The sequence below is a fragment of the Rhinoderma darwinii genome, chromosome 2, assembly GCF_050947455.1.
Source record: "Rhinoderma darwinii isolate aRhiDar2 chromosome 2, aRhiDar2.hap1, whole genome shotgun sequence".
Classification (NCBI taxonomy): Eukaryota; Metazoa; Chordata; class Amphibia; order Anura; family Rhinodermatidae; genus Rhinoderma; species Rhinoderma darwinii.
The window spans coordinates 61,947,242-61,974,229 of NC_134688.1; the positions used below are offsets into that span (position 1 = coordinate 61,947,242).

The 26,988-nt window shown below is 45.5% G+C and overlaps 1 protein-coding gene across 3 annotated transcripts in view; it reads left to right on the forward strand.

Annotated features, from left to right (window-relative positions):
* Positions 1-653: 653 nt before the first annotated feature.
* The window catches only part of TEX26 (testis expressed 26), an 82,589-nt gene continuing 56,254 nt past the window's right edge, over positions 654-26,988 (forward strand). For 2 of the 3 annotated variants that reach the window (XM_075851687.1, XM_075851689.1), the window contains exons 1-4: positions 654-768; positions 6,665-6,869; positions 22,849-22,930; positions 24,716-24,878. In XM_075851687.1, coding sequence (XP_075707802.1) covers positions 754-768; positions 6,665-6,869; positions 22,849-22,930; positions 24,716-24,878 — 465 coding nt within the window. In that variant the 5' untranslated portion in view covers positions 654-753. The remainder of the gene's footprint in view (positions 769-6,664; positions 6,870-22,848; positions 22,931-24,715; positions 24,879-26,988) is intronic. The other variant, XM_075851690.1, reaches the window with a different exon arrangement.

The window sequence follows — 26,988 nt, forward strand, 5'->3', positions numbered from 1 at the left end:
GCAGTATAGTGGCATTATTTATGGGGCAGTATAGTGGCATTATTTATGGGGCAGTATAGTGGCATTATTTATGGGTACAGTATAGTGGTATTATTTATGGGTACAGTATAGTGGCATTATTTATGGGTGCAGTATAGTGGCATTATTTAGGGGTGCAGTATAGTGGTATTATTTATGGGTGCAGTATAGTGGCATTATTTAGGGGTGCAGTATAGTGGCATTATTTATGGGTGCAGTATAGTGGCATTATTTATGGGTGCAGTATAGTGGCATTATTTAGGGGTGCAGTATAGTGGCATTATTTATGGATGCAGTATAGTGGCATTATTTATGGGTGCAGTATAGTGGCATTATTTATGGGTGCAGTATAGTGGCATTGTTTACATGGGTAAAGTATAGTGGGACGGTTTAGGGGCAGATCAGTACATTTTTATAGTAATTTATTTATTTAAGTATTTTCTAATCACGAACCCTCTTGACAGAGCCTGGGTAAGCCCCCGGCTGGGCACAGTATTATGGATATACTTCCTAACACTAAACCGGCAGAACCGCCACCACACATTCCCCGGTGCCGCGCATGTCTTGTCCTGTGTTCACCGCGTCACTTCGCCACGCTCCTCCTCACGTGGTCTCATGTTGCCTAGCAACCCACGCGTCTGGTTGGTAGAAACTTGTCCTGAGCCTGGCACAGCACCGGCCCCGCTGCATCTATAACCCGATCCGATAATCTGAGACCGCGGGAGATCGTCCAATATGATCACCACTCAGGTGGGAGCTGCCAGAGGGCACAGACTGGCAGTACTAGGAGCTCATGGAGGCGCAGTGCAACTGTATACATAACAGTGTAAAGAGATCAGCGCTCTGTCCTCCCCTCTTATACCGGGGGAGGGGGGGGGGTCGTATTCATTGCTGTTATCTCACTGCAATAACTATGGATGACATCAATAATCCTGCTCCAAATTCACCACAGCAGCATCAATTAAAGGGGAATGTATAGAGTATATAGAAATGCCATAGTTGTCTCAGTATTTTGCTATTCCATTGAAATTAGTGAAATCCAAAAGCTCTGTGCAAAATCGATGGGGTAAAAAAACATACAGATTGGTTAATCTAGAATTGACGTGAGCGGTGCCAATCTCTGTACAGCGCTGCAGAATATGTTTGCGCTATATATAAAAAAAATGAATTGAAACAAATTGCCTAAAATCTACACTGTTTTGAAAAATCCCAGAGACTATAATGGGCTGTATATTCAGTTATGTGCCGAAAATAGGCAGCAATTCCTCATGTAATCTATCTAATCCTGCTTTAATCTAAATTAGGCTGGAATCACACATGCAGTTTTGGTGCAGTTTTTTTCCCCAAAAGCCTGGAGTGGATACAAAAGTAAGGAAATGTGTATAGGAAAGACATATATCTCTTCTCTTTGTATCCACTCCTGGCTTTGGCTTAAGAACTGCACCAAAACTGCATGTGTGAATCCATCCTAAAACACATGCAAACTTTAGGATGGATTCACACATTCAGTTTTTTTTAGCCTGGATTCACACATTCAGTTTTTTTAGCCAAGCCATATGCAGTTACTGTATAGACAGAATAAATAACAATTACATCCAGGAACTCACAGGTGACGTCTTCTCTGATTGGAGTCGTTCTCTTTTTACTTTTTTTCTCCATCTGACCCAGACCATCATGATGACTTCTCGTGATGGCTGACAAAACCCCCAAATTAATCAGAGCCTAGACCAGACCCCCAAAATTGATAAGACCCCAGAAAATGTCTACAAGTACTTCATATGTATATATGTTGCTGTTTTTGTGCTCATTAATCTATAGGTCATCCATTGTTACCTATGATAGCAGACTGCATCTTCTCAGATTAATAGATTGAAGCATAAAATAGATTTGAGTGAGTTAGCCAGAGATTAATAGGTAAATAAAATATGTATTTTTTTAGAATGAAAGATATTTTAGCAAGCCTAGGCTTGGAAACTTTTATGAAAGTGCAGCTATTCTAAGGAAAGAATCGTAAGTGGATGAAATGGTGGTGAACTACTCAGCAGTGGAGCTGGACTAGGGGCTTACATAAGCGTACTTCTGGTCTGAGTGCCTGTCTTTTCCCTGTCTACTTCTGTCCAGCATCAGGACCCTGTGCGATTAGGATTAGTGATGGTGCGTTCCGCTGGTTCCTTAATGTTATCTGAATGAAAGAATCCAGGTGTTTTGTGAAGCTCCTACGAAATTGGAAAATTACCTTTGAAAGCCATTCACACAGTTTAAATATCGAATGAATCTAGATACAAATTTTAGTAATTTTGTAAATACAGTATATTTCATTATTAATCATGATAAACGTCCTAGGGTAAGGCCAGACATTTCACTGCAAATCTGCTGTAATGTTTTACAATGCAGATTTTGTTGTGGATGTGCTGAGAATTTCACGCTATGCATTGCAAAGGGTAAGATCCGCCGTGAAAATCCTTACAAATCTGCGGCATGCCTTCAATTCTGTTCTGATTTTCTCCACTACATATGTATGGGGTTTTGAAAACTCCATCTATCTTTATTAGGTTCAGTTCACACATTGCGTAAATGCTGCGGGTTTTTCCACAACGGATTTAGTTGCTGAAAATCCACAGCATAATACAGTAGCAGCAAAGTGGATGGGGAATTTTATTCCGCAGCATGTCAATTGTATTTCCGTAAATGCTGATTATTTGTTGACGGTTTCCCCCATTGGATTCAATGGGGAGGTAAAACCCGCAACAAATAGCAGCGATTCCACCGCAAAAAATGCAATTCATAAAACAAAAATAAAATCTTATACTTACCCAGAAGTCTGTGTTCTTCCTCCAGGCCGGCCTCCTGGGATGTCGTTTCATCCCATGGGACCATTGCAGCCAATTACAGACTGTAATGGCGGTCACATGGGATGAAACATCATCCCAGGAGGCTGGGCTGCAGGTCGCCAGAGGGATGTGTCGCCATAGCTATGGGTAAGTATATACTTTTTTAACGCACTGTTTTCCACAGCGGACATTCCAGCCGAAAAACTGCACCACGGCCTGGATGACGTCAGAGTGCCGCCCTCTTGGGATGACGTTTCATCCTGGGTGACTGCCGCTGCAGCTGTCTCATGAGATGAAACGTCATCCCAGGAGGCCGGCTGAATGCTGCAGTTTATGCAGCGGACAATCTGGCCGAAAAACTGCACCACAGTGTGGTGTGGTTTTTCACCCAGAATTCCCTGAGGCGCACAGGGCGGATACGCTGCGTGCTATTACGCGTGCTATTATGCAGCATATCTGCCACGTATGAACTCTACGCAGCATTATACTGTAAATTACTGCAAATTTTCACTGAGGAATCTGTTTCAACTTCACCATGTGTGATCGTGGTCTTAGGGTAGGTACACAAATGGCAGAGAAATTCCCCCGCAATCTGCTGTGAATCTGCATCAAAATTTGCATGTGTGACATGTGGCTTTTGCTGTAGATCTTCTGCGGATTTCACCCCTCCACATTAAAAGGGTTAAAAGCGGCAGTGAAAATTTGAAAAACAGAAATTGTCATGCTTCACATTTTCCGTGCGCAAATCCACATGGAAAATCTCCTGCATCCGCTATGTACAATGTACTCCCTTCCTGCATTCATTAGTTAGGGGTGGTCTTTAACAAAACTCAATTGCGTGGGACTCCAGAGATCACAGAACCCCTAATGGATCCTTGCACAGCCTGGCGCCAATAACGTTACTACATCGTGACGGCCTACGCAAGGTTCCAGTCTTGCGTCTCATAGGTTGCAGGCCTAACATGGCTGGGGAGGACTGCTGTGCAGCTCCTTTCGTTGTGGGAATTGGGCTAGAGGAGTATAAGTTTGATTATTAGCGTGTGTGTAACACACTCTACAGGGGGCACTGTGTGCGTCACTCTCTACAGAGGGCACTGCTTGTGACACTCTAAAGGGGGCACTATGTGTCACACTCTACATGGAGCACTGTGTGTGACACTCTACAGAGGACACTGTGTGTGACACTCTCTAAAGAGGACACTGTGTGTGACACTCTACAGGGGGCACTGTGTGTGACACTCTACAGGGGGCACTGTGTGTGACACTCTCTACAGAGGGCACTGTGTGTGACACTCTCTATAGGGGCACTGTGTGTGACACTCTACAGAGGACACTGTGTGTGACACTCTATAGGGGCACTGTGTGTGACACTCTCTACAGAGGACACTGTGTGACACTCTCTATAGGTGCACTGTGTGTGACACTCTACAGTGGGCACTGTGTGTGACACTCTCTATAGGGGCACTGTGTGACACTCTACAGGGGGCACTGTGTGACACTCTCTACAGGGGGCACGGTGTGTGACACTCTACAGGGGGCACTGTGTGACACTCTCTACAGGGGGCACGGTGTGTGAATCTCTACAGAGGGCACTGTGTGACACTCTATAGGGGCACTGTGTGTGACACCCTCTACAGAGGGCACTGTGTGTGACACGCTCTACAGGGGGCACAGTGTGTGACACTCTCTACAGAGGGCACTGTGTGTGACACTCTCTATAGGGGCACTGTGTGTGACACCCTCTACAGAGGGCACTGTGTGTGACACCCTCTACAGAGGGCACTGTGTGTGACACGCTCTACAGGGGGCACTGTGTGTGACACTCTCTACAGAGGACACTGTGTGTGACTCTCTATAGGGGCACTGTGTGTGACACTATCTACAGAGGACACTGTGTGTGACACTCTCTGCAGGGGGGCACTGTGTGTTACACTCTGCAGGGGGCACTGTGTGTGACACTCTACAGGTGTCTTTGATTACGGCTCCCAGACATAACTTTGTTGAGGCCACAGAAATTCCAAATCCACCCCTGTCATTAGTCTACTAGCTTCAGAACTGTTCAGATCTGTCCTCTGGTGCATCTTTTTCGATTTCATTAGGGAATAACTCCCCTCTACCTTGAGCTGCGCTCTGATCCTCCTTTCGATCTAAAAACATGTATGGGAGATGCATTGTAAAGGGGCCTCAGCAGTTACGGATGCGACGAGCTTGTTCACTGTTTCCACGCACATCCAGCAGGACTCTGAATGCTGGGTTCACACATAGAGTATTCATTGCAGAATTTTGGTTGTGAAATGTAATTGAACGGGGTCAAATCTAATCAGCCAGGTAGTCAAATACTAGTGCTTAACTTTATCGGTTGTTTTCTATTGATGACTGTGGAGTCCCTATTGCCCGGCTACTCAAAAAAGCTGACTGGCGTCTAAACAATTAAAATGTATCCAAAATATGAAAAGTTTATTGAAATGACATAAAGATTAAAATAAATTAACAAGCAAAAAGAGGCAAATAAAGCATAATTCCAAAAAAGACAGCGGGTGTATGTGGAAGGACATGAGTGGGAATCCTAAAAAGCATTACTAATTTGCATAATGAACTTTTGATATAGAAGGTCAAGATCCCTCACTCAAAGAATCAATCTAAGGGTATGTTCACACGAGGGCGTCCGTTACGGCTGAAATTACGGGGATGTTTCAGCCTGAAAACATCCCCGTAATTTCAGCCGTACCGGCATGTGCAGGCGTTTGAACGCCGCGTCCATTACGGCCGTAATTAGCGCTGCTATTCATTGGAGTCAATGAATAACGGCTCCAGTTACGGCCAAAGAAGTGACAGGTCACTTCTTTGACGCGGGCGTCTATTTACGCGCCGTCATTTGACAGCGGTGCATAAATTTACGCCTCGTGTGAACAGACAAACGTCTGCCCATTGCTTTCAATTGGCAGATGTTTGTCAGCGCTATTGAGGCACTATTTTCAGACGTAATTTGGGGCAAAAACGCCCGAAATACGTCCGTAAATAGGCCGTGTGAACATACCCTTATTGTAATTTTAGTGTTCATTGTGCCCAGCCCCACTATTGATGTCATGTGAACTGATCTTTCTTGGCTTCTGTAGTGATCTAACTGGCTCCGAAAGTTTCCAGCATTTCATTCACTCAAAATATCTGTGTTTACATAAAAACATTCTAATGAAGATTGTATATTTTAGCATTTGTCCAATCAGGACTCTCTCTTTATGTCTTTGACCATATATTTTAGGTGCGTTTTTTACATTTTGATACATAATTAGGTGCATTTTTATGCTGCTGATTTTCTGGAGTTTTTTTTTAAAACTTTTAAAATACACAATTTACGTGCAGTAAAAAATCTGCCAAGTGTAGATGAGATTCATGGAAGGTAGAGCCCGAATGGGAATAACTATTATCTGAGGAGACTGGATGGATTTGTGCAGTAAAATACACATTATAATACCAAATAATAAACTTATTATGTGCTCCATAGTGGAAGCTGTTCTCTGCTTCATCTCCTAGATGTCTTATCAGGGTCAGGAGTGTAGGGCACCTTTTACATCGGCCAATATGGACCCTAAAAACGAGCGCCGATTAAGGTTATGCAATGGATGGACTGGCTTTTTTCTAATGTATCCCACGAGGCCACGAGAAAGCGTGACATCACGTAAAATGGGCGTAGGCCAAGGAACCATTGTCCTCCTATGCAGTCCGCTGGCGTGAATTGAATAAAGCCGTTTTGAAAGGATTGGTGAGTTCCGCTTATATTCATCTTTACATTCACATTTTTTCTAATCATTTCGTAGCTGGGGGGAGACATTCTGAAGCCACAGTTCATGGAGCAGCTGAACTACCTAAAAGATAAAAGTAAATCATTGTTGGAGAAAGAGAAATGTGACCACTTGGCTGCCTGTCTACTAATATCCTCCAAGTTCAGCGGCAGCAACAACAAGCCTACCGGAGCAATAGGCAGAAGTCCACAAAGACCCAAGACGGCAATGGCTTTTCTAGGTAAGATTTGCGTGAGGAAAATATGACAGCATGGATTGTGGGTAAGGACAATGGATTATGAGGTGAGCAGGTGACAGGCATTGTGGAAGTTGTGTGTGTGGAAGAGCTGAGTCAAATGACTGGCCTTTTGAAATACTTGCAGGAACAAGTTCTGTTTCTAATACACTCGCATTGTAAGTCGCAGGAAACTGTATTACTCATTAACATTTACAGAAGACTGCGCTGCAAATCCGACCCAGATTCTGCAGGTAATTCCGGTTTAATGTCTGCAACAAATGGAGTTTGATGCGGTACAGATTTTTGTCTGGATTTGCCGCTGCAGAAAAGAAGAGAGTATTAAACCCCCCCCCATACTCGCCTCCCTGGCGGTTCTGTAGAGACGCATCGCTGCTCCCATTGGCTGCTCTCTGTGGAGCCAGTTACCTGGGATGATGTTTCGCCCCATGTGGCGCTGCAGCCAGTGAAAAACAGCAGAATTATGTTTTTTCTATTCCCCGACCAAAAAAATAAATATAATATAATCAATAATCTATATTTACCCCAAAATAGTTCTATTAACAAATGACTTGTCGCACAAAGAACACCCCCATAGATATCAAAAAGTTATGGCTCTTGGAATTCTACAATATTGAAGCTATTTTTCCATAAAATGTGGTACTATTGTGAAGAAGTAGTAAAACATTTTTTTTATTCTCCCCCAATATGTACACCAAAATAGTGCTATTGAAAATTACAACTCATCCTGCAACAACAAAAAAAGTCCTCATACTGCTGAGTCGATGTAATAAATTGAAGAGTTATTCCACTTGGAATGTCAGGCTGGAAAAATAAAAAAAATTATCCTTGGGCCTTAAGGGTATGTTCACACGAGGGCGTCCGTTACGGCTGAAATTACGGGGATGTTTCAGCCTGAAAACATCCCCGTAATTTCAGCCGTACCGGCATGTGCAGGCGCTTGAACGCCGCGTCATTTACGGCCGTAATTAGCGCTGCTATTCATTGGAGTCAATGAATAACGGCTCCAATTACGGCCAAAGAAGTGACAGGTCACTTCTTTGACGCGGGCGTCTAGTTACGCGCCGTCATTTGACAGCGGCGCGTAAATATACGCCTCGTGTGAACAGACAAACGTCTGCCCATTGCTTTCAATGGGCAGATGTTTGTCAGCGCTATTGAGGCGCTATTTTCAGACGTAATTCGGGGCCAAAACGCCCGAATTACGTCCGTAAATAGGCCGTGTGAACATACCCTTAAGGGGTTGTCCAGGTTTGGGGCTGTTTTTTATACTGATGACCTATCCACGGGATAAAAAATAAATAAATGATACTCACTTCTCAGCTCATCTTCTCCCATTCGGCTCCTCATTACTTCAGCGCCGGGCAGCGTCAGGACGTTGTATGCAACGCAGCACTGATGACGTTGTGGACCTCTTATGTGCAGCGCTAGAAGGGTGAGGGAGCTGGTGGAGAGAAGAGAAGTGGTGAGGTTAGTATGTGTTTTTTTTATTTTATGGGCGAAGGGGGGTAGAATGGATAGCGCATGGCTGCAGTCGTTGCGCCACAATTATGGCGCATGGCCCAGCCAACAGATGCAACACATTTATAAAGAAGCTTTTACCGCTTTATAAATGCGTCAGTGTTTACTCCCATTTTCCTTTCTATTAAAAATGGCATGAAACGCCAGTCCCAATAAATTCCCCCCATAGTGTACAGCACATAAAAAATACACATCTATTCTGCGTTCGTTATAATTCACAATTTGTATGTTTGCTGCAGTAGGCCGCAGCACTGTATTGGTTGTATACTTGAAAATTAGTAATATATCACTCACGTTTTCACAATCGTAGTCAATAGATTATACTGGCAACATGTAGAAACATGCCAGACAGTATGAAAGAGCTATACATTGCTGTTGTCGCTCAAATTCTAAGAACTTTCTAACGCTAGGTAAAAACGGAAAATTAAGGTTTTGGCCACACTAATAAAGCTCTAGTAGGCTGCAGCTGAGGACTCAGTGGCGTAGCTATAGGGGTCGCAGCGGTCGCAACTGCGACCGGGCCCCGTAGCTAGGGGGGCCCGCAGGCCCCCCTCACCACACTAGCGCTGCAATGATTGCTATACATTGCTGGGTCCCTGCTGTGGTACAAAAGAGACCCAGTAATGTAGCTTTAAGCATTGGTGGCAGCTCAGCTGTCAGAGAGTCATTGCGTGGAGGGGGAACAAGAGGGTGGAAAATGAATGATAGATGAATCCACTCATCTTACGAGACCCAGGCCCGCCCACTGTACTGTCCACCCAATCAGCTCACTTCTTGCTGTTTCCCTCTTCCTCGTGACCTGTTCAGAGGGAAAGGAATGGCTACAGCAAGAAGATGGTGTGCGTGTCTGCTGCTCCCCTGCAGTACCAGCTGCTCTCTGACCCCACAGCAGATGTAAGGCGGGATTCACACGAACGGGTCGCGCCCGAGTGCCGGCCGGTAAAATCTGCCATTCTGCCCGGCCGGTTTGCATAAAGTTTTGCATCCGTGCCGGGCCGGGCAGATCCGGACAGTGACATCAGCGGCAACTCCTGAAGGGGAATCCCCATGTGTTCGGGGATTCCGCTTCAGGAGTTTCCCCTGATGTCACTGCCCAGATATGGACAGAGACATCAAGCGCTCTGTCCAGGAGCGGAATCCCCGAAAACACGGGGATTCCGCTCCTTCAAGGAGCTAAAGTGCGGCTAGCACATAGCAGAGCAGGGAGATACCTCCCCGCTCTGCTATAGTGGCGTCGCTGCAGTAGGAGCAGCCGCAGCAGCAGCAGCTGCTGCTACTAGCGGCGCCATCGAAGGTGTCGCCGGGCCAGGAAAACAAGCAGGGGACGGGAGCCAGCGCAGCGCTCCCTTCCACCTGCTGTACACCCCGGCCCTGCCACACCGTGTACAGCGATGCCATTCGTCAGAATGGCATCAACTCCTCCTCCTCACATGCACTCTGCGCTGTGAGGAGGAGGAGATAGAGCGCAAGCGCCGGGAAACCCGGCCATCACTCGGAACACATTCCGGTGATGGCCGTGTAAAACCCGGCCCCATAGACTTCTATGGGAGCCGGGCGGCCGGGTACCCGGGCGAAGATAGAGCATGTCCTATTTTTTGACGGCCGGGTTGCCCGGCCGTCAAAAAATCGGTCGTGTGAATAGCCCCATTAGGGGTCTATTATTCCTAATGCAGCCGGGTGCCGGCCGATTTATGAACGGCCGGCACCCGGCCGGGAAACCCTGCCGTGTGAATGAGGCCTAAGTAGCAACTAGTAATCCAGCTCTTAACCCCTTCACTGTGTGTATGTATGTATGTATGTCTGTCATGCTGAGCAGTCACACCTCAGGGCTGACAGTTTAGCATAACAGACAAAATATCTATCTATCTATCTATCTATCTATCTATCTAGCAGACAAAAAATGGCGACAGCACCCTGCGACACTAATGCCACCTAAACCACTAAATATAAATAAATATGCACTAAAGCTAAATCTACTTATAATAGGGAGGTTCTTAGTGCACATTTTGATCAAAAAGTGTTAGCCCACCTGCCACGACAAGGCGACCTCTGTAAGGTGGGAACCTACGCTGCACATATACCAAGAACTGGGACTAAGCCTACATATATACCTGGGGATGGTAGGATCCAGCATTGAACTGATTAAAATCACCCAGGGCAGAATGGGAGGAGTGCAAGAACAACAAGTGGAGGCAGTCACTAACCCCACATATATGGATCCCATAAACACAACAAAAATTGAACAGCACATTCCAACTAAATGATACAAAATGTGTGCAGGTGCAAGAACACCTATGACTGCAAGAAGATGGTGTGCGTGTCTGCTGCTCCCCTGCAGTACGAGCTGCTCTCTGACCCCACAGCAGATGTAAGTAGCAACTAGTAATCCAGCTCTTAACCCCTTCACTGTGTGTGTGTATGTCTGTCATGCTGAGCAGTCACACCTCAGGGCTGACAGTTTAGCATAACAGACAAAGTATCTATCTATCTATCTATCTATCTATCTATCTATCTATCTATCTATCTATCTATCTATCTATCTATCTATCTATCTATCTATCTATCTATCTATCTATCTATCTATTTATTTCATATCTACACTGGCGTAGGTATAGGGTCGCAATTGCGACCGGGCCCCGAAGCTAGGGGGGCCCACAGCCCCCGCACCACATCAATAAAAAGTTACTATAGTAACTCGGGCCGCGGGCCCCTGTTACTATAGTAACAGACTGACCTTACCTTCCTGGTTCCGGATCGCAGCGGAGGTCCTGACGATCACACATGGGCCATGCATCTAAGCCTACCATGTGATTGTCTTAGATACAGGGCCCAGCAGACAGGATCACACAATCTGTGATCCTGTCTCATGGGCCCTCTAAGCCTGCTACATCGTAGGCTTAAAGGGGTTGTGCAGTCCCTAAACATTGATGGCCTGTCCTCAGGATAGGCCATCAATAGCTGATGTGTCTGGGTCCGACTCCCGGGACCTTCCTGGTTCCGGATCGTAGCGGAGGTCCTGACGTCACAGCGCTATGCGCCGCGCACAACATCGAGAGGACAGAACTTTCGCCGCGGCTGAAGAGGAAGGTAAGATTAGTTGCCCTGACTGGCGGGGTCCGACTCCCGGGACCCGCCACTCAGCTGTTTTGAAGGGGCCGCAGCACTCGTACAAGAGCTGCTCCCCTTCATTCCGGTCACACTGTGAATCGGTGTCGGCGATTCACAGTGTGAGCGAGTAGTGAAATGAAGGGGAAGCAGCTCTCGTACGAGTGCTGCGGCCCCTTCAAAACAGCTGATTGGAGGGTCCCGGGAGTCGGACCCCGCCAGTCAGGGCAACTAATCTTACCTTCCTCTTCAGCCGCGGCGGAAGTTCTGTCCTCTTGATGTTGTGCGCGACGCATAGCGCTGTGACGTCAGGACCTCCGCTACGATCCGGAACCAGGAAGGTCCCGGGAGTCGGACCCAGACACATCAGCTATTGATGGCCTATCCTGAGGACAGGCCATCAATGTTTAGGGACTGCACAACCCCTTTAAGCCTACGATGTAGCAGGCTTAGAGGGCCCATGAGACAGGATCACAGATTGTGTGATCCTGTCTGCTGGGCCCTGTATCTAAGACAATCACATGGTAGGCTTAGATACATGGCCCATGTGTGATCCTGTCTGTGGGACCCTGTATCTAAGCCTACCACACTGTCGGTTTAGATACAGGGCCCCAGCACACAGTAATCTTATACTGTATAAGATTACTGTCTGCTGGACCCTGTATCTAAGCCTACCTTGTGGTAGGCTTAGATACAGGGTCCCATAGACAGTATCACACATGGGCCCTGTATCTAAGCCTAACACATGTGTTACAAATAGTTTTTTGTGTGTTGTCTTACAGGTTCGGTCGTTGGACTACGTCGGATTCCAGGACTACTTAGATGTCGGCTTTTTATATTATCAATAAAATGGTTAATGAGGGTTGTGTGGGTTTTTTTTTTATTTCAATAAAATATTTTTTCTATGTCTTTGTGGTTTTTTTTAAACTATATTACTACCGCCTTAGTAATGGCCGCCGGCTGATTGACAGTGTCCATTGCTAAGGCGGGACTTAGGGTATGTGCTCACACACTAATTACGTCCGTAATTGACGGACGTATTTCGGCCGCAAGTACCGGACCGAACACACTGCAGGGAGCCGGGCTCCTAGCATCATAGTTATGTACGATGCTAGGAGTCCCTGCCTCTCTGCAGGACAACTGTCCCGTACTGTAATCATGTTTTCAGTACAGGACAGTAGTTCCACGGAGAGGCAGGGACTCCTAGCATCGTACATAAATATGATGCTAGGAGCCCGGCTCCCTGCACTGTGTTCGGTCCACTACTTGCGGCCGAAATACGTCCGTCAATTACGGACGTAATTAGTGTGTGTGCACATACCCTTAGTGTTAGCCGATGCAGAGGCTAACACTAACCCCCTTTATTACCCCGGTACCCACCGCCACCAGGGGTGCTGGGAAGAGCCGGGTACGATCCAGTACCTGACCATCTGTAGTGATGGTCGGGCACTGGGGTGGCCGCAGGCTGGTATTATCAGGAGGGGAAAGGCCAAAAACAGTGGCCCTTCCTACCCTGGTGATGCTAGGCTGCTGCTGCTTTATTGTATCTGGCTGGTTATGAAAAATGGGGGGGACTCCACGTCATTTAAAAAAAATAAAAAAAAAAAATTGGAAAGAACGATGTGGGGTCCCCCCCAATTTTCATAACCAGCCAGATACAACGCAGCAGCAGGCAGCATTACAAGGGTGGGAAGGGCCACTGTTTTTGGCCTTCCCCAGCCTAATACTACCAGCCTGCGACCACCCCGGTGCCTGCCCGTCACTACAGATGGTCAGGTACTGGTTCGTACCCGGCTTTTCCCAGTACTCCTGGTGGCGGTGGGTACCGGGGTAATAATGGGGGTTAGTGTAGCCTCTGCACCGGCTAACATTAAGCCTCGCCTTAGTAATGGAGGTTGTCAATCAGCCAGCGGCCATTACTAAGGCGGTGATAATAAAGTTTAAAAAGATACAAGCACATAGAAAAAAATATTTTATTGAAATAAAAAAACAACCCTCATTAACCATTTTATTGAGAATAAAAAAAACGCCGTCATTGAAGTCCTCGTATCCGAAGTCCAACAACCGAACCTGTAAAAAAAACACAAACACACAAAAATAATCAGTAACACATAAAGAAGCAAAATTATTATTCTTACCTATCCTGGGTCCAGCGCTGGAGCCGCAATGTGAGCGTGCTGAGTCCTGTATCTAATCCAATCATGTGTGATACTGTCTGCTGAGCTGTGTATCTAATCCAATCATGTGTGATACTGTCTGCTGGGCCCTGTGTCTAATCGTATCTTGTGTGATACTGTCTACTGAGCTGTGTATCTAATCCGATCATGTGTGATACTGTCTGCTGAGCTGTGTATCTAATCCTATCATGTGTGATACTGTCTGCTGAGCCACTGTATCTAATCCTATCATGTGTGATACTGTCTACTGAGCTGTGTATCTAATCCTATCATGTGTGGTACTGTCTGCTGAGCCACTGTATCTAATCCTATCATGTGTGATACTGTCTGCTGAGCCAATGTATCTAATCCTATCCTGTGTGATACTGTCTGCTGAGCCACTGTATCTAATTCTATCATGTGTGATACTGTCTGCTGAGCCACTGTATCTAATCCTATCTATAGTTTATAGGGTCGTAGTGCTATAGATATGCTATGCTGTCTCATATACACACTATTTTTGGGGCGGACACATATGTATTGGGGCTATTTCCCTGACATTTTAAGCCCTGAGGGTATGTTCACACGGCAGCGTCTGTTACGGCTGAAATTACGGTGCTGTTTTCAGGAGAAAACAGCACCGTAATTTCAGCCGTAATGGCATGTGCAGGCGTCTTTCGCTGCGTCCATTACGGACGTAATTGGAGCTGTTTTTCTATGGAGTCCCTGGAAAACGGCTCCATTTACGTCTGAAGAAGTGACAGGCACTTCTTTGACGCGGGCGTCTTTTTTACACGCCGCCTTTTGACAGCGGCGCGTTAAAAAAATGACCGTCGGCACAGAACATCGTAAGACCCATTCAAATGAATGGGCAGATGTTTGCCAACGCTTTTGAGACGCATTTTCGGACGTAATTCAATGCTAAAACGCCCGAATTACGTCCGTAAATAGGGTGTGTGAACCCAGCCTTAGTGACGCCCCTGGCTGCTAGTGCTGCATTGTTGGGTCACTTAGGAGACCCAGCGATGCAGCTGAAAGCTGCGGACCGTCGGCCATGAGGAGTTTGCGGGGGGGGGGGGGGCAGTAAGAATTTTTGCATCGGGGCCCATGAGCCTTTAGCTACGCCCCTGTGAGGACTGATCTGGTCACAACAATGGAACAATGGATTTTGGTGTTTTTTTTATGATGTGACTATCCTGAAACATTGCCCTTTTCAAACTAGCCACTGGAGCACACACAATAGGCTAACCTTTCCTGTTTTCTGCAGCTCACTTTTTTGCTTTGCTGTGTAGCCTGGTAAAGGTCTGCAGAGTCATCTACTTATCATTAGAGGACAGGGAATTTAGTGGCAGATGACAGCTTTATTGTACTGAAGGAGGCCTGGTTATACAGGATAGTAACACGATTCACAAAGTTAAGGCTCTGCAGCTCCCCTGCCACTGCCTGGTGGAGGGGCTTTACTCCATTTCTTTCTCGAGTCTGTATTAGTTTGAGACATTAATAAAGCTTATTTAGTTCAGTACATGTCCTGCAATTATCTGATGATCTTTTTTTCACACTGGTCATTTAGTGATCTGTATTTCATGATCATTCTTTCTATAATAGAAATCAGCTCTCCCTGCGCTGACTTCCTGGTGAACTTGTGATGGGCTTGTGTTTATACACAGCAGTTAATCAGGAGAAGCAGAGCTACAGTGAGAAGTGAGAGAGCAGCAGCCTGAACCAATGATGAGATTTCAGACTCCACATAGGCACTGTAGTTAAGCTGTAGTCAGGGGTCACAGTTCTACCCTAATCGACTGAGCCAAAAGGCAGCCAAGCAGCGAGCACTGAAGAAAATATATAGCGGGTAAGCATCACCTATAGGTACTGATTTACATATCATTAATGAGCTCACAACGGATATTCGCTTTAAGGCTGGATTTACACACATCCTTTTGGTGCATTTTTTGGTGCTACCAGATGTTAAATTAACCCCTAACGTACCAGGACATGCCTGTACAGTCTGGTGTGGGAGTTGAAGTATGGAGCTCCATAAGCTGCGGGTGTCAGCTGTGATTACAGCTGACACCTCGCACTAATGGCAGGGAACAAAGATCACTCTGATCCTGCCGGATGAACCACTTCGTTTTTGATCAGCCGATAAACAAGCAAACGCTCGTTCATCGGATGATCGCATGTATCCAGTGGCGGATTAAGTAGACCATAGGCCCTGGGCTGTTCCACAAACTTGGGCTCCCCTTCCCCACCGCCACGCTGCCGTGTCTATAGTGAACACCACCTTTTTGTGCGAGCATTGACAAATGGGTGTTACGATTCCTCTTGTCAAAGAGCTGTGTCCCTACATACTGACAGTCTCCAACCATCGCGGACTATATCACACTGTTTAGGGACACATCCTCCTGATAATGGGAATGGTAACACGCATTTGTCTATTAGTCCTGGGTACACAAAGACTTTATGTGGAATACAAGCATTTCATACAACAGATATGTCAGGAGAAAGGACAGATACCCTAAAGCTCCAGTGACTCACAAGTGACGTCTTCCCTGATGGAAGTCGTTCTCTTTTCTCCATCTGACACAGACCAGTATGGCGACTTCTCCTGATGGGATATTTTTGCTCCGCACTTCTGCAGCCATTCCCAGCCTCAATAGAAACACAAAAATTCAGACACAAAGGCACAGGACCATACATTAAAGGGGTTGTCCGGGCACGGACAGGTTTTTCATACTGATAACCTATCGATGTAGTCGGACAACCCCTTTTACTCAGACCCCAGACCTTCTAAACTATTGCAGTCCCCAGACCAGACCCCCCCTAAGCAAATACAGACCCCAAAACAAGCACCCTAAACAAATACAGACCCCAGAACAAGAACCCTAAATACAGACCACGGACCAGACCCCTAAATACAGACCCCAGACCTGACCCCCTAAACTAATACAGACTAGGCCCCCTAACTACAGACCACATAAACTAATACAGACCCCAGACCAAACTCCTAAATACACACCCCAGACCTGACCCACTAAACTAATACATACCCCAGACGAGGCCCCCTATATACAGACCCCATAAACTAATACAGACCCCATACCTGACTCTTTAAACTAATACAGAACCCAGGCCGCCTAAATACAGACCCCCATAAACTAATACAGACCCCAGACTAAACCCCTAAATACGGACCTGAGACCTGACCCCCTAAACTAATACATAACCCAGACCAGACCCCTAAACTAATACAGACTCCGTACCAGGCCCCTAAATTCAGAGCCCCATAAACTAATACAGACCCCAGACCAGACCCCTAAATACACACCCCAGACCTGACCCCCTAAAGTAATGACCCCAGACCTGACCACCTAAACTAATACAGACCCCAGACCAGGCCCCCTAAATACAGACCCCATAAACTAATACAGACCCCCATACCTGACTCTCTAAACTAATACAGAACCCAGACCTCCTAAATACAGACCCCAGATCAGACCCCTTAAATACAGACCCCCAGTCCCCTTAAACGAATACAGACACCCTAAATACAGACCCCATAAACTAATACAGACCCCCATACCTGACTCTCTAAACTAATACAGACCCCAGACCTCCTAAATACAGACCCCAGACCAGACCCTTTGAATACAGACACCAGACCTACTAAACTAATACAGACCCCAGACCTCCTAAATACAGACCCCTTAAACTAATACAGACCCCAGACCAGACCACCTAAATACAGACCTCAGACCACCTAAATGCAGACCCCTTAAATGCAGACCCCAGATCCCTTCATGATCCCCTTATACTTACCTAGCACCTCACCTCACGGTCTTCTCTCTTGCTGCTGTTGTAGGACCTCCGGTCATGTGACCAGCAGGTCTCTAATCAGTATCAAGAACTGCAGACATAAAGTCATGTGCCCTTTATGTCTGCAGATCCTTTACGGGACATACACAATGCCGTTTTGTCGCGGTTTTTGCCATGATTCGAGACAAAAATGCATTGTACTTGGGGCGGCCATGGGCCCCCCGGGAGCCTTGGGTCCCGGACGGCTGCCCAAAACGCCCAATGATGATCCGCCATTGCATGTATCGATAATCGGATGTAAATAGGGAGATATGCTGCTGACATGATGGAAATGCAAGGGGACAAGCGATCGTAGTAATGATTTCTCATCCCCATACATAAACAATTAGTGCTCCTTGTGAAAGAAGCAAACAAGCACCAATCAACAAGCTGTCTCGTTGATCTGTGCTAATTTTCACGCTCCATATTAGCCTGTTTAAAAGGACCTTTGGTACTCCGTTTAGGCTTTCCAGAGGTATGATAAATCTTTATTAGTACATTAAATGTTGCTATTAAAAAACAAGCCCTCATACGCAATTTTACGGAAAAAAAATAAAATAATTATGGCTCATGGAACACATTCTTGTTTTTCTTGCTCTAGTATGGCATAGGGAGAAATGGATTTAAGTTGATTTGAGAATTGTAACAAGAAAACATCTGAAGTTCTATCATACAAATAGTTCATGTTTGATTATTTTTACTGAGGCCTCATACACACGACCGTAGCCATGTGCACGGAGTGACAGCAGCGAGCCCCCCCGCAAATCGCGGGCTGTGCACATGGCCGAGGTAATTATTTTCAATGAGCCCGGACCGCAGAACACGGCCGTAACAAGACATGCCCGTTCTTTCTGCGGTGCGGGCTCCTGGGCCATGCACGGACTGTGGAAACCATGGTCGTGTGTATGGCCCCATAGGAATGAATGGGGCCGCAATTCTCCTGTGGATTTTCGGGGGACTTGCGGCCGCAAAAGCACGTTCGTGTGCATGAGGCCTGAATTAATTTAATGTGGATGCTAATAATCTCTTCCTAGATTCAGTCTAGACCAGGGGTCTCAAGCACGCGGCCCGCGGGTCGCATGCGGCCCCTGGGGCTGTCATCTGCGGCCCACAGGACACAGAGCCGCTAGTATCGGCTCTGCTCCGAGCTCTGGAATTCCCTGACATCGCTGTCCACATATGAACAGCGATGTCTGGGGCTTCCCCAGACCCGGAGTCCCGAGCAGAGCGCTGGCGTCGGCTCTGCTCCGGGACTCTGTGGAATTCCCTGACATCGCTGCCCATATATGGACAGTGTGTCAGGGTCTTGCCCAGAGCGGAGCAGAGCGCTGGTGTCGGCTCTGCTCATGGACTCTGTGGAATTCCCTGACATCGCTGTCCACATATGAACAGCGATGTCTGGGGCTTCCCCAGGGCCGGAGTCCCGAGCATAGCGCTGGTGTCGGCTCTGCTCCGGGACTCTGTGGAATTCCCTGACATTGCTGCCCATATATGGACAGTGTGTTAGGGTCTTCCCCAGAGTGGAGTCCCGGGCAGAGCGCTATTATCGGCTCTGCTCCGGGACTCTGGGGAAGCCTCTGACATCGCTGTCCATACATCGACAATGATGTCAGGGGCTTCCGCAGAGCAGGAGTCTCAGTGATGTCAGGAGCACAGCTGGAGTCCCAGGAAGAGCCTACTAGCGCTCTGCCTGGGACTCCAGCTCTGGGCAAGCCCCTGACATCACTGGGGCAGCCTCTACAGAGGGCACTGGGGCAGCCTCTACAGAGGGGACTGGGGCAGCCTCTACAGAGGGCACTGGGGCAGCCTCTACAGAGGGCACTGGGGCATCCTCTACAGAGGGCACTTTGGCAGCCTCTACAGAGGGCACTTTGGCAGCCTCTACAGAGGGCACTGTGGCAGCCTCTACAGAGGGCACTGTGGCAGCCTCTACAGAGGGCACTGTGGCACCTCTACAGAGGGCACTGTGGCGTTATCTACAAGTGGGTGTTTGACAGTATCTGAAGAGGACACTGGCATTATCTAGGGGTGTGTTGCATTATCTACAGAGGGCACTGTGGCCTTATCTACAGAGGGCACTGTGGCCTTATCTACAGCGGGCACTGTGGCCTTATCTACAGAGGGCACTGTGGCCTTATCTACAGAGGGCACTGTGGCCTTATCTATAGAGGGCACTGTGGCCTTATCTAGGGGTGTGTTGCATTATCCACAGAGGGCACTGCGGCAGCATCCACAGAGGGCACTGCGGCACTATCTAAAAAGGGGCTGCCCAATCGACATGTGTGCTAACTGAGCAGCCGGACTGCATTTAGCGACACTTAAACTGGAAAGCTGGATTGCTGAAATAAGCACGTGGAGAAATATCTCAAATTTTAAACCTAGCGCTATTATTATAGTAATGTAGTATTATTATTCTAGTAATATAGTGTTATAGTAGTTCAAATAACTAATTGATTAACAATAATTTTGTATTGTATCAAATTTGAAAGTAATGCGGCCCGTCAACTTCCCATTTTTTCTTACCCGGCCGAGTTTGAGACCCCTGGTCTAGACAGTCCGCATCTGTTTGGAACACGCATTGGTTGTACCGTGTGTCCCTATTGTTAGTGCAGTTGCACACGACCGAGTTCGGACAGTGAAAAACGGTGTCGGCTGGATTTCCTGACCCCACCACGGTACAGGTGAACGGGACTCCTGGCATCATAGACGTTTTATGATTCTAGGAGTCCCTGCCTCCCCACAGAACTGCTGTTCCGTACTGTATAATTTTGTTCAGTACGAAACAGCAGTTCCGTGAAGAGGCAGAGACTTCTAGCATAATAAATGTCTATGATGCCAGGAGTCCCGTTCACCTGTACTGCGGCGGCCGGGAAATCCATCCCACACACACGGACCGTTTTTCACGGCCTGAACTCTGTCGTGTGCAAGAGGTGTACGTGTATATTTTAACCTTCCATACACAGTAATAGACATTTCCTGTATGTTCTTAATCCTTCAATATTAAAATACTTTTCTGTATTGATATCCCTCTTGACCTTTTTGCTGTTTTTGACATGGTTGATTAACTATTGTGACATTCTTCCCTCCTACAGCATTTGTGGCACTGCCTTTTTGTGACTCACAGTAATTCTTCTTTCAGGTATTCAGATTCTTACAGCTCGCTAATCACATCAGAGATCTAAATACTTAGTCGATGTTCACACAGGTATGGAGCCCACAGGGAATTCCGGACAAAAAAACGCACCAAATTGTGGTGCAGTTTTTGGGTTGGAATGTCCGCTGCGGAAAAGAGCACGTAAAAAAAAAAAGTCTATACTTACCTGTAGCCATGGTGACACATCCCTCTGGCTAGCTGCAGCCCAGCCTCCTGGGATGACGTTTCATCCCATGTGACCACTGCAGCCTGTGATTGGCTGCAGCAGTCACATGGGATAAAACTTCATCCCTGGATGCTGGGCTGGACACAGGAGCACTGTTCTGTGTGAGTATAATATCTCAGCTTTTTTGCAGCAAAAATCGCACCATCTGCTATTTGTTGCAGGTTTTACCTCCCCATTAGATTCAATGAGCAAAACCCGCTATTCCACAACATAAAATGACATGCTGCGGATTAAAAAACCGCACCGCGGATCAATTTCTGAACTTTTTTTCTGCAGGTTTTTTTACGAAACGTGGATGAGATTTGTTCAAATCTCATCCACTTTGCTGTTAATGTAATACGCTGCGGATTTATGCAATTAAATCCGTTGTGGAAAATCTGCAGTATTTACGCTATGTGTGAACCTACCCTTAAAGAGTAATTGTAATTTCAGCTAAATTTTGACATGTCATAGTGATATGTCAGAAGTATTGATCGGTGGGGGTCTAGGGGCCGAAACCCGCACCGATCACTAACGCGAACAGGCAGAAGTGCTCACTCAAGCAATTTGCCTCTTCTGCTGCGATCGGCAATCCTAGTATTCCTGAAGATGGGCTCATATAGAAAGTGTTTAAGTGCTATGTACACCTTTGAAAGCGGTTTTTTTGTTTTGTTTTTTTTAATAAAAATCTCTTCATCAGTGTGTTTGGTGCAACTTTTGAAATGACTTTTTACTAAAAATTATTTTTACTTTTTGAGATACAGCGCTGAGACCTGAATCCGTCAGGCCAGCGGCACTGACGGGTTATGAACTTAGGGCCTGTTCACATCACCGTTCGCTTTCCGTTCTGGGGTTCCGTCGGAGGTTTCCGTAGGGTGAACCCCGCAACGGAAAGTGAAAGTGAAACCACAGTTTCCGTCTCAGTCACCATTGACATCAATGGTGACTGAAACATCGCTAATGGTTTCCGTTCGTCACCATTCCGGCAGGTTTCCGGTTTTCCAACGGAATCAGTAGCGCAGTCGACTCCGCTATTGATTCCGTCGAAAAACCGGAAACCTGCCGGAATGGTGACGAACGGAAACCATTAGCGATGTTTCCGTCACCATTGATATCAATGGTGACTGAAACGGAAGCTGTGGTTTCACTTTCCGTTGCGGGGTTCACCTGACGGAAACCTCCGACGGAACCCCGGAAAGGAAAGCGAACGGTGATGTGAACAGGCCCTTACAGTAGATGAACTGAGATGTCAGAGACACGCAGGACCGGCTGGCACTGAACCAGTCAGTGAATGCACGATCAGGAGTTAGGCAACGGCTGTAATACACACGCAAGTTCTGACTTTACACAGGGATGGAGGGGTGGTTTATTAGTGTATTACAGACCGGGTTCACACAGGGCAATTTTGCTGCAGATTTTGCATATGTTATTGTTAATTTATTTTTTTTGCCAAAACTAGCGTGTCAAAAAAAAAAAAAAAAAGGGAGGAAGATTACGCTTTTTTGCTGTTTAAGTTCTACTCCAGCCTTTAACTAAAAATAAACCTCATGGAAAGACTGCATCAAACTTCTATAGACTTCTATAGGCGAGTCCATGGCACAATTGCGGACAAGAATAGATGTTCTAGATTTTGCGGATCATTTCTACAGCCCGGACACACATATGTATATATTCGGAAAGGTGTCTGTGGCCTATAGAAATGAATGGGTCTGTAATTTCATCCGTAGTTATGGATTCCGTAAGTACGGATGAAAACTACGGTCGTGTGCATGGGGCCTAAGAGAGCTTGATAACTGTCACTGTTTATTAAATAGCTGCAAGCCGTAGTTATACATTTCTAAGGCTGGGCCGTTTTTATTGACTTTGCAGGCGATTCTCTTGTACTGATGACACTGCTTCTATGATTTATAATATCCAGAATCAGTAATAAATTATTGATTACAATTGGTGACTCATTTAACTTTTTTGAAGGAGGAAACATATGGGACCCTTATGAAACTACAATGAATAGAGACTACCCTCATAACGTGTGTTCCCCACCAGTAGCCATACGGTAAGATGCTTGTAGTTTTCTTTTGCTCTAAATTTTTACATGTCCGGCCTAAATTGCATCATAGTCAACATTTTGGCTGTTCTACAGTCCTTTGTGGCTGTTTGTGATGACTTCTCCATCATGCCAGGTAGATATATCTAGTATGGCTTTGGTCCTTTCTTTACGAACAGTTAATCTTTATGGTGATTAGTCCTGTACCATAGAGAAGCCTTTGAATTAAGCAACTTTTTGTAAAGTCAAGGAATCATGCAGACTGCTGCAAATAATTAAATGGTATGTACACCTTGGCAACCTTTTAAAAAAAAAAAAAAAATTGGTCCAATAAAAAATAAGTTTACAAATAGTCTTAAAAAAATAAATAAAATCTTCTGTTTTGTTTCTATAGCTCCAGTACGGACATGTGTCTCCATGGTAACAGACTACAAACAAATCCTATATAGTCTTATTTAATAGTAATACTCACTTCCATCCGTCCACTACTTCTTACTAACATACATTTGGAAGGTTAGCCAGAAGTATGGGACAGATAGATGGTAATATGACTGCAGGATCAGACTGCACAAGTATGCTTGTAGTTTGTTACCATGGAAACACATAGGTTTCCATCGGCGCTGAATACACAAAACAGTAGATGATATTAAATCAACTATGTTTGCAAAGTTGCCTTCATTTTAATTTTAGACGCTTTGGAGCAATTAACAAAAATTTTGTCGCAAAAGTAGACAGGGTATTCCAATCGCAGACATTTATGGCATATCCACAGGAAATTCCATAAATGTCCGATAGATGTGGTCCCACCTCTGAGACCCACACCTATCTCTAGAATGGGGCCCCCTGACCCGCATTCCCACCTGCTGTCACTAGGCTCCAGACACTGACTGGCGAGGTGGCCAGGTTTTCTGAAAACAGCCGAGCATCTTTTGCTACGCTGTTTCCGGAACTCCTATAGAAGTGAACAGAAGTTATGGAACACGCGTAGCACAGTGAGCTATCCTGTAGATATGCCATAAATGTTGGAAGTGGGAATACCCCTTTAAGAGAGCTGGAATCTCATTTCTTGCTATGGGTATCTGCACCAAACCTCCCTAATTTTTTGTACAACTGCTCCAGCTTCTGATGTTGACACCAGGGGTCTGTTTCATAATTTTATTTGAATCCTAGATAATGGAGTTATGTCAGTTTCAGAAAATCCATTTAACCTCTTAGACCTCATACACACGACCGTAGCTGTGGGCAGGGCCCGTGATTGCAGCACGGGCGGCGGATGACACTCCAGGGGGTCGCCCACAAATCACGGACCGTTCACACCTTGATTTCAATGAGCCCGGACCGCAAACCTGGACCGTATAATGACTTGTCCAATGTTTGTGCGGTCTGGATTTCCGGCCAATGCACGGATCATGGAAACCACGGTGGTGTGCATGGGCCCTAAGAAATGAATGGGTCCGCAATTCACCCGAAGATTTCGTCCGTGTGCATGGGGCCTCAGTATGTGTCTGAATATATAGACGGTGTGTAAATTAACTATTCTGAAACTGCTATTATGTTTGTGTGTAATAATTTATAATATAATGAGATAATATAATAATTATGTTGAGATCTGATTGAAATCTACTGCTGCATTTGAGAGTATGTTGTTGAATCATTTAATGAAAATGTCATCAGCAAGGTCACTTTACAGATGTAGTTGTCACATCCATCCGCACACTGCACTCAGCTACATCACTTGTCTATTAAAAAGTCATGATAGCAGCATGCACATTCTATGCTGTGTTTATCTTGCAGACCTAAGACATCTAAAAGCTACAGAAATCCTTACTATCTTTGTGACCCTATTGGGATAAGCATGTATAGTGATGAGTTTTGCTGGAAACCACATTCCAAGCCAGAGCCTATTAGAGCTGCAACAGCATCGGGAGCCAGAAACCATAGGCCTCATCCTGAGAAGGTACTCTATGTATAAATATATATACTGTATCTGCAACTCTTTTAATCCAACATTTGATAATCCAAAAAAACAAATAATCCTGAATTTGTTTCCAGTTCACAACTGTAGTACAAGTTTCAATTTCACAAGACCAGGAGCAGAAGACTGATCACAAAGAACCCGTAATAACAGCCTTTTCCCATTCACTTCAATGGGAGAAGGCTGTAATACTGTGAAACACCGCTACAATTGTGTCAGCGATTCATGTTGTGAGCAGCTCGTACCTCCATAACTTCTGGGGGTGCCGGGAGTCGGACCTCGACCGATCAAATATTGATGACCTATCCTGAGGAGAGGCCATCAATTTTTTGGGACTGGATAACCCCTTTATTAAGTACTGCTTGAAAACAATGGACACAATAGACATTTTTTTCATTGGCTGCCCTATAATTGTTTAGGACCGCTCCCTATTAACTCAGAAATATCTAATAGGATGTTTTAAGATGGGTTTTCTAAACCAGACAACCCCTTAAGTGCTGATCGTTACATTTCATTACACTAATCAAGAGGGTTTCCCGCAGCAAAGGACGTCAGGAGGAACAACAATCTACAATCTAGAAATGTGTTGTCCACAATACTCCTATATGCCTCCTACAGGATGTCATATGACATCATTATATTGCTGTCCCCCAATCTTGAGAAGGGCACTAATAGGGCTGCCGATACAATACTATGATCCACTTAACTATGTGCCCTTACTAAATTTACATAATTAGCATCTATGAGGGTGATAAATACTTCCAAAAAAGATATGGAAGGCAAATGATGGTGAATGGCAAAGACTAATATAGGGGTTAATATATATATATATATATATATATATATATATATATATATATATATATATATATATATATATATAATATTTGTAATATTTATGGACCTCTTCTCCTAAATCATCTTAAAAGGCTATCTGCCCTTTGCAATATGTTTTTACTCTACTGCATCTAAAATAAAAAATATCCTAGTTTATACAGCTCCTATGCAGACCTATGGTCTGGGGTTGCTTTGGTGCTGGTAAAGTGGGAGATTTGTACAAGGTAAAAGGGATTTTGAATAAGGAAGGCTATCACTCCATTTTGCAACGCCATGCCATACCCTGTGGACAGCGCTAGATTGGAGCCAATTTCACCCTACAACAGGACAATGACCCAAAGCACACCTCCAAATTATGCAAGAACTATTTAGGGAAGAAACAGGCAGCTGGTATTCTATCTGTAATGGAGTGGCCAGCGCAGTCACCAGATCTCAACCCCATAGAGCTGTTGTGGGAGCAGCTTGACCGTATGGTACGCAAGAAGTGCCCATCAAGCCAATCCAACTTGTGGGAGGGGCTTCTGGAAGCATGGGGTGAAATTTCTCCCGATTACCTCAGCAAATTAACAGCTAGAATGCCAAAGGTCTGCAATGCTGTAATTGCTGCAAATGGAGCATTCTTTGACGAAAGCAAAGTTTGAAGGAGAAAATTATTATTTGAAATAAAAATCATTATTTCTAACCTTCTCAATGTCTTGACTATATTTTCTAGTCATTTTGCAACTCATTTGATAAATATAAGTGTGAGTTTTCATGGAAAACACAAAATTGTCTGGGTGACCCCAAACTTTTGAACGGTAGTGTAATTTTTCAAGAAAGTTCTCCACCCTTGCCCCTGGCGCTGTCTCATAGAAAAAATAAACCTTGTTTTTTCTCAATTCAAGCTAATCCTTAAAACTACGGCATGCCAAAGGCTATTGACTACAGATTCTTAGAATCTTATCTCACATACATCCGTCATTTAACATTAATACCTATGTTTTGGAGTGTTAAGTTTCGTTTTGAGCTATGTATATGACTTCTTGTAAATCAGATGACGAAGGAGGATGACTTAAAATATTTTGTATTCTTTGATTTTGGTGGGAAATGCATTATTTTGTATAATACTGTATATTTTAGTAAGAAGAGGGGGCAGAGGTGGTGGAGTAACATGATAGCAGGTTCAGACTACACGGGATCCGTTTGTAGTCTGTAATCATGGAAACTCATTACACTAATCAGGAGGGTTTTCCGCAGCAAAGGATGTCAGGAGGAA